This window comes from Glycine max, chromosome 14 (genome assembly GCF_000004515.6).
Source record: "Glycine max cultivar Williams 82 chromosome 14, Glycine_max_v4.0, whole genome shotgun sequence".
NCBI lineage: Eukaryota > Viridiplantae > Streptophyta > Magnoliopsida > Fabales > Fabaceae > Glycine > Glycine max.
In genome coordinates, this window is record NC_038250.2 from 47,634,022 (window position 1) to 47,642,666 (window position 8,645).

The 8,645-nt window shown below is 32.4% G+C and overlaps 1 protein-coding gene across 1 annotated transcript; it reads right to left on the reverse strand.

Moving 5' to 3' along the window:
• Positions 1 to 4,810: 4,810 nt before the first annotated feature.
• Positions 4,811 to 7,164, reverse strand: LOC100815088 (CBL-interacting serine/threonine-protein kinase 11). Its single transcript, XM_003544879.5, has one exon. It carries the CDS (start codon positions 6,341 to 6,343, stop codon positions 5,024 to 5,026), a length of 1,320 nt encoding a protein of 439 aa, XP_003544927.1. The 5' UTR covers positions 6,344 to 7,164; the 3' UTR covers positions 4,811 to 5,023.
• Positions 7,165 to 8,645: the final 1,481 nt, after the last annotated feature.

Consider the following 8,645-nt stretch of genomic DNA (forward strand, 5'->3'; position numbering starts at 1 on the left):
ACACCTAGTATCTGCAATGAACAAAAAAAAAATAGATGATGACGTTATAAACTTACCATATTGTGGTATTAAATAGAATTAGAGAAGTGAATACTTTATATAGGAGAAAGTGTGAGAAATTAGTAGTGTGTTGAAGAATTGGATACCTAGACATGGAATGGAGGAGGCGATAGTAATACTGCAAAAAGCCAGTGTGCAAATTAAGAACAAGAAAAAGGAGACATTGCACAAAAGATGTGTTTTGTTCACAAGGGTAATGGTATTTCTCTTGCTCTCCATGATCAAAAAGAGAATTCGTTCACAAAAATAACCTAAAGGAACAAGATGAGACAAAAGTATCTGATTGACTATATTAGAACATTTTAATGAGTATTTATTAAAATTGAATTGTTTTAAATATGATACCAAAGTGAGACAATTTTGACTTTATGCTAACCCGGTCAACAATCTAAATAGTCTCATTTTAGTAATATGTTTGAAAACAATCCTATTTTACTAAATAGTTACTAAAAATGTGCTAATATGGTCAATCAACCATTAAATACTTGTTTAAATATAAATACAAAAAACTATAAAATAAGAAATATTTTAAAAAAAGTTAATATAAGGTTATTTTATTAATTATTAAAATATAAATCAAATATAAATCCAGTCCTTTAAAATGTTTAGTTCTGAAAATATTAAAATGTTAAAAAAACAATTCAATTTTTCAAATAAATGTAAGTAAGCAAAATTTTAAGAGGTGCATTCCAAAAAATAATGGAATGTATTTCTTGATTTTAGAGAATTCTACTAGTATTATATATAATGAGAGGTTAGGTGGAGGGATGAAACATATAAAGTCCTCTAAATCACATTCATGATTAGATAGTTGTTCACTATTATTATAAGAATTCGTCTTTGTAATTAATGAGAGAAAATGTCACCCTAAGTGAAAGAGGGAGTCATGTGAAGGAAGGAGAATTCTAAGTAAAAGAAATGTGAGTCTACGAGATGAAAAGTCTAATATTATTTTGGATAATGTTCAAAATGAATAAATCAATTCTTACATAAACACATCGAACCGTATGTAACTAATGCTAGTAATTTATTACATAATTAGTTACTAGAATAATTAACTTGTAACTAACTAAATTAATAACTAACTAAACTAATATATATCTCTAATACCCCTTGGAAGGTGTTAAAAATACTTCCACTTGGAGAAGATAATTCATTACCATCAAAGGAAATGAGAATAAAGTTTGAAAAATTAAAATATAGGTAAATATGTAACAAATACATCGACTAAAACAAAAATATATATAGAAACAAATCAAAATGTGGGTGTGATCATGGTGCATAACTCCTAAAAATCTTCGATCAACATCGGTTTTCTCAATCTTCTTTCAAGAGTCCAAAGCAAACATCAATACTTAACCATAAAGCAAAATCAACAACAAGGTCATTTGACAGAAGCTCAAATCATCAATCCATAAAACTATCAAAATTTAACCACGAAGCAGAAACCATATCTCAAAATTTAACCACTTGGTAGAAATAACAAGGTTTAACCATTAAGAGCAAGTCAAAATCAATAATCCAATGTTTAACCATTCATGGCAAAAGCTCAAACAATGCTTAATCACCATGTACATGAATGCATTAAACCTTATATAACTAATGAGCAAAATCAGTTTTTACATAAATACATTGAATCTTATATAACTAACGTTAATAATTTGTTACATAATGAGTTACAAAAGTAACTAACATGTAACTAACTAAATTAATAACTAACTTGTAACTAACTAAACTAATCTATATTTTTAATAGGTAAATCTCCAACATAAAGAAAGAAATCTAATGGTATCTTGGAAGGGATAAAGAAGGTTTAGTCGCAAAAGTCATTTTGCTAAAAGAATAACTAAGTCACTGCATTCTGAAGGAGGATTCTTATCGGAAACAATGGGAGAAAATGCACTAGCTCCAAGAGGGAGATACCAACTCGAAATACTTTCATGCAATGGCTTCAACAAGAAAAAGAATCAATTGTATCAACGAGCTGCAAAATGCATAGGGGGAGATGGTTGGTGATCAACAAGGGATGGAAGCGGTGGCCCATGATTATTTTAAGGATCTCTTTAGCCCTTCCCAATGAGCTAATCATCAGGTTTTAAACGTTACTCAAGCTGTTGTTTCTGATGAATTAAATCATATGCTCACTGCTTCGTTTGAAAAAGATGAACTCAAGGAAGCTTTATTTCATATGAACCCTGAAAACACTTCAGGGCTTGATGGTCTTAATGCAGCGTTTTATAGAAGATTCTGGAATTTATGTGGTAATGAGTTTTCAAAGCTTGATGTTCTTGGTTAGTTTTAGGTACCTTATCGGAAAGAATCAATGATACTTCAATTGTTCTTATTCCAAAATGTGATAATCCGAAGAAAAATGGAGGACTTCAGACCGATTGCATAGTGTAATGTTATTTTAAAAAAAATTGTCTAAGTCTCTTGCTTATGGACCAAATTGGTGAAGAGCAGTCAACCTTTGTTGTGGGCTGGACCATTATGGATAATGTTCTTATGGCTTCGGAGGTTATCCATTACCTTAGAAGTAAATGCAATGGAGGTCGTGGTGAATTGGTTCTAAAGGTTGATATCAGTAAAGCCTACGATAGAGTTTATTGGGGGCTACCTTAGAGCTATTATGATCAAAATGGGTTTCAATCACGATTGGGTAAAAATGGATTATGTTGTGTGTGTGCAGTATAAGGTCAAAGTTAATCATGATCTGATAGGACCCATTAACCCAAGACTAGGGTTAAGGTAAAGAGATCCATTGTGTCCTTACCTTTTCTTCTTATGTGCTAAAAGATTAAGTGCTCTTCAAAGCTAAATACTTCCCAATGTTATAGCAGTCTGCTGTAGAGCAAGTTCGGTGTTACAAGATTGGAGGCTAGCTCAAGATTCTTGACAATTCCAGCAGTTTTATTGCTCTCCAACTGATAATGTTTTGGTTTGGCAAAAACCTTCCTCAGGCTTTGTCAAATGCAATTCGGATGCTACAATATTTGAAGAGCCAAATATAATGGCCTTCGAGTTATGTTTGCGTGATGAATTTGGGAACTTTCTGATAGCTAAAACAAGTTATTGGAATTCTCAAGTTTTGGTGCAGGAAGTGAAGCATTTGCTTTGTTGCAAGCGATGAAGATGTTGGCTCAACTACCCTATTACATGGTGATATTCGAGACCAACAGCAAGCAATTTGTGGATCACTTACAGAGAGCGGAATCATCATTCAACAAATAAGAATTTTTTTGCACCAGCATAGTGGCTTCCAAGTAAGATTTGTGTGCCATAATGCTAATAGTGTGGCTCACTTACTAGCTAGATTTGCTGTACAGAATCATGAAAATAATGTTTTCCATAGTATCCCTCTTTGTATTGATCATATTATTGCAATGGAAAAGTGATGATTCTCTTCTGTAAAATATATATATATATATATATATATATATATATATATATTAATAACAGTTAATGTTGTGTCAAGTAAACATTGATTAAAACCATAATAATTCCTAACCGATTAATAATTTATCAACCTTGACAGAACCATGGTGGCAACAGATGGTTTCAAAAGTATACTGTACTCTTTCAATTTTGGACCGCTTGAGTTTGTACATAGAAATGAATAGAAAAGTCCAACAGCAGAGACAATGAAAGTACTGCAGCGTGTCCATTTGCCATTAATTAAAAACAACACTATCTCACCAATCACCAACTTTTGAATGTGACTGAACCTGATAATTTCATGGAGCTGAAGAATCGTCCTTTCAATTCACATGGCATATTAGATTTTCTGATAAAAACATTGATTCTACATCAAAATATCTTAAAATAACACTTTGTTTTAATTAGTACTCCTATAATTGTAATGTTTTTTTGGTATAATTTGTGAATGTAACTTGGTGCTGGGATCCATCCAAATTTCTTAATGTTTAAAACTGTGAATATATTGTTTAACCAAAAAATAAAATAAAAAATTGTAAGTATATTTCAATGACCATAGACTAGCCAAAAACTATAATACATGGGTATCTTAAATCTGTCATTTTATATGGTTTAGATTTTTTTACAAATGATAATCATATATGAGCCGAATTGTAATATTCAATAGTTTTCCATGATTTTGATTTTGTTTCTTACAGGCTATATACCAATGGTAATGTTTCCAACTATAAATCACGAACTGGTATGTGTATGTCGATCCCATTCTAGTTATTCTCTAAAATTTTGTTTTGTGAGCTTTGAAAGTGATCAATAAATGAATAATTTATAAATGTTTAGAAAAATAACTTGAGCAATGCTTATTCAGTAAATTTTTGTCACACAAGTATTTTATATAATAAATTTGATCACAAAATTTATAAAAATAAGAATTTACATTAATAAGTTACATCCAGAAACTTGTTGAAAATAGTTAAAAAGGAGTAACAAATATCATAAGTAATTTTCTTAAGATAAAATAAGATCCCTTCCGCTTAAAATGTTCAAATGCAAGTTTCTTGTTTTATTTGGGGTTCAAAAGAATCCAAAGAAAACAATTATAATAATAGGTACATAAACCACAAATAATCTACAAATGCATTTTTGTGCAGAATTCATAATCATTTTACTAATTGTCGCTTTGCACCACGAGAAACATTAGGGCGAATTAACTTGTTTAAAAAAAAATCATTGTTTTCATAATTTTTTACAAGAACCAATAAAACCATTACTTTTAGAAAAATAAAGCGAAGCAAAAAGTATACTTTACACATAAGCATCATAAAAATATACATCATTAACTTGCAATGCACCCTTGGTCACACAAGTGTTCCAAATCCATTTGTGCCCCCACTTCACAATGGCCAGCCAATATTACATTTCGGCCATAACACATTTCAATTTTCAAACCTCCACCTGCCTATTTTTTTTCAATTTTATTTAAAATTAGGAATTAAAAAGAAGAGAGAGAGAAAAAAATAATAACCCCTAATCATGAATCACCGGCAACCGGCTGCGCCAAAGTTGTTCCATCCCGATCCGACGTCGTACTGCTACTCGCAGCACACAAACACGGCCTCAGCTTATTCCTCCACACATCCCTAAAAACCCCACCATCCCCATCCCTTCTTCTAACCTCCACCACAACCAGCTCTCCCGGTAACCGGTACACCTCCACCAAAGCAGCGAAATTACCCCCACACCCCTCCAACTCCACCCCACACTCCTTCCTCATCCTCACCACAACCCCCTCCTTCTCCGCCGCCGCCACCAGCATCTCCACCACCTTCTCCGGCGACTCCCTGAGCAAAAACCTCTCCCCCTCCTCCACCCCACACGACGAATCAAACAACCCAGAAAGATTCAACCCCGTAGAAAACGAAATTATATCAAAAGCATTCAAATCCTTGACACCCTCACCCTCACTCTTCCACTCCAAACCCAAATCCCCAAACTTTACCTCCTTATACCCCTTCTTAAACCACGTGTCCTTCATGATCTCATCAACGGTTATTCTCGTATCAGGATTCGTATCCAACAACCTCGTCAGAATCCTCCTTAACTCCATCGAAAACCACCTCGGACACCGAAACTCCCCTTTGTAAATCTTCTTATACATAACCATCAAATTAGGATCATTAAACGGAAGATACCCAGCGACAAGAACAAAGAGGATAATCCCACATGACCAAACATCAACCTTCGCCCCATCGTAACCCTTCTTCGCGAGAATCTCGGGTGCCACGTAAGCAGGGGTCCCACACAGCGTGTGAAGCAACCCGTCCACCCCTATCTGGTCCTTCACCGCGCTGAGTCCAAAGTCGGAGACTTTAAGGTTGCCCTGCTCGTCCAGCAGGAGATTCTCCGGCTTCAGGTCGCGGTGGAAAACGCCGCGCGCGTGGCAGTACCCGACGGCGGAGATGAGCTGCTGAAAATACCGTCTCGCGAGATCTTCGCTGAATCGGCTCTTCGCGATTCTCGCGAAGAGCTCGCCGCCCTTCGCGAATTCCAAGATAAAGTAGATCTTCGTTTTTGTAGCGAGCACTTCGTGGAGTTTCACGATGTTTGGGTGGTGGAGGCGGCTCATGATGGAAATCTCGCGTTTCACGTTGGAAGCTAACCCTGACGAGTTTAGTTTCTTTTTGCTTATGACTTTAACCGCCACGCTCTGCCCAGTCTCGGTGTTGCGCGCGTGGTACACCTTCGCGAACGCGCCGCATCCTAGGAGCCTTCCAACCTCGTATTTTCCGAACAGGGCGGTGTTGTTCTCCTCCTCCACCGCCGCCGCCGCCGCGCTTTCGGTTTCTGGCATTGGTTTTCTTACTTCTTCGGCGACCGTGCTCTCGTGAGAGAGAACACGATCGGTTTGGGAAATTGAGGGTTAATGTGAGTTGGTTTAAATAGGATCAGGGAAATTGAGAGGAAATTGTGGGTTGGGGGAAGCGAAGCAAGAAACGTAATTTTGAATGAATTGGTTTAAAGGTTGTTCTTTGCTGGCTTAAGTTGCTTCTGTTTGAGAAGTTTCAGGAAACAACAACGGCGTTGGAGAATCGCGTTATGGTTTATAAGTTGGTGCTGATAATTTGTTGAACTTGGTCTAGTAAGTTTCGGGGTAGGCTATTTATTTGGTGATTATTTAATCATATAATGCGTTTGGATAGAGAAATATTGAAAAAAAAACTAAAAAAAATGACGAAAAATGACGAGAGAATGAAAACTGAAAAGAAAAGATGAAGGTTGCAGCATCTTACGCGTGATGACTGCGAGGGGGTTGAACTTTGAAGAGTGCTTGGTGGGAACGTGATTCCCCTTTTTTTGCTGGTGTTGATTGTGGCCATACACGTGGTGGAAGGTGATTGCGATATGAGATTCATTATTGATTATTGCAATAGGATATGCCACGGGACGGTGCCGTTTTATTGAAAAAAATTACAGAAGAGTTGATTTTTCTTGGCTCAAAAAAAAAAAATATGATTTTTCTCTTGTACAGTTGTCCTCGTTGAGATTGACCTATACTTAGTTGAGACTTTTCTTTTTTTTTGGTTATTATACTTAGTTGAGAATTGAGATTACTTGTAAGGAATAAAAAAACGGTTTACCTATGTTTATGGACTTTTTCCATAAAAATATAATAATACTTTTTAATCTTCACAAATATTTTATTTATTTTAAATGTATCTCTTTAATAAAAAATATTTTTTTTACTTTTTTAGCATTGCATAAAATGGAAAGATGTGTGATTTTCATAATTTTTAAAAAAATATTTACAATCAAATTAATTTTTAAACTTAATTCGATCAAATAGATATTTTTATCATTATATTATTCAACATGGGATTTCTTTTTCTCCTCTATCTTTTTAGTTTTATTTGCATTCTAACAAAAATTATGCATAAAAAAATTGATAAAAATATATAATCGATATTTATACTAATGAAATATGTAGCTTAAATTCTCAATTGTCATAACATTTAAAAATTATTATTATAATAAATTAAATTATCAAACGAGTAATATAACTATCAATTTAATATATAGTATTTGTTAATATTTTATGTACGTTCAACCATTTAATTAAAAATTTAGAAAATATATTTAATTATTTAATTAAAAATATTATGCAAACTAAGAATAACAAATAAACTCATACCCCTAAATATTTATGAATAAAATTCGTAATAGATACAAAGTAGTTTTATCTGTTAATATCAAAATACTTACATATTCTTTATTTATTTACCAAATTTAAATACGTAAATATTATATATATATATATATATATATATATATATATATATATATATATATATATATATATTATCTGTAATCATGTTTTGAATTATGATTTATTTGGAATTATATTTTCAGTATATTTTAGAGAATAATTTTTAAATAATTTTATTTAGAGTTCACAATATTTATTCATTTACAATTATTCATGAACATTTTTAATCATGTAAATTATAGAATATTTAAATAACTTTAATTTAACAATTATAATTATTTCTTCAAAAAATATTAAAATAAAAAAAATTATTAAAATATTTTTAAACTAATTTTTATTTTTACAAAAATATCACATGAGTATTCGCGGATATCCAAGTCCACAAATATCCACTTAATGTGTATCGTGCAAGCGCATGACAAATAATAACTATCATTGTCATCCATGTGAACAATCTCACGTGCATTAGGTTATATATTTTTACATATATACTAACATATATAAGTTCTTAAAATTAATTCATAAATATATTATAAAAAATAATAAATTATAAACTTAAGCACACAGGATATTAAACTAGTATCGTTTATAAAACATAATCATAGTCATAAAACATCACACAAATTAACCTGTCGTTGCCGGATGTTACAATTTGATAGAAAGGATGATAACTACATTGTTTTTAAAGAAATTAAGGGTCCAGATTGAATTGTTTTGAAAATTAATGAACTAAATTAAACTGTTTATTAATAATAGGATAAAATAAATAATAAATAGTAAGACCAAATAAATAATTATGCTTTACACTTTACAAATAGGATAGTAATTAAATTAAAATCTCATTGTAAGATTTTACAAATCATAATTATAATCATAAAACATTACAAAA

What these genes read in the sequence shown, in the direction of transcription:
- LOC100815088 (XM_003544879.5), bottom strand. Translation starts at nt 6,343, where the DNA reads ATGCCAGAAACCGAAAGCGCGGCGGCGGCGGCGGTGGAGGAGGAGAAC.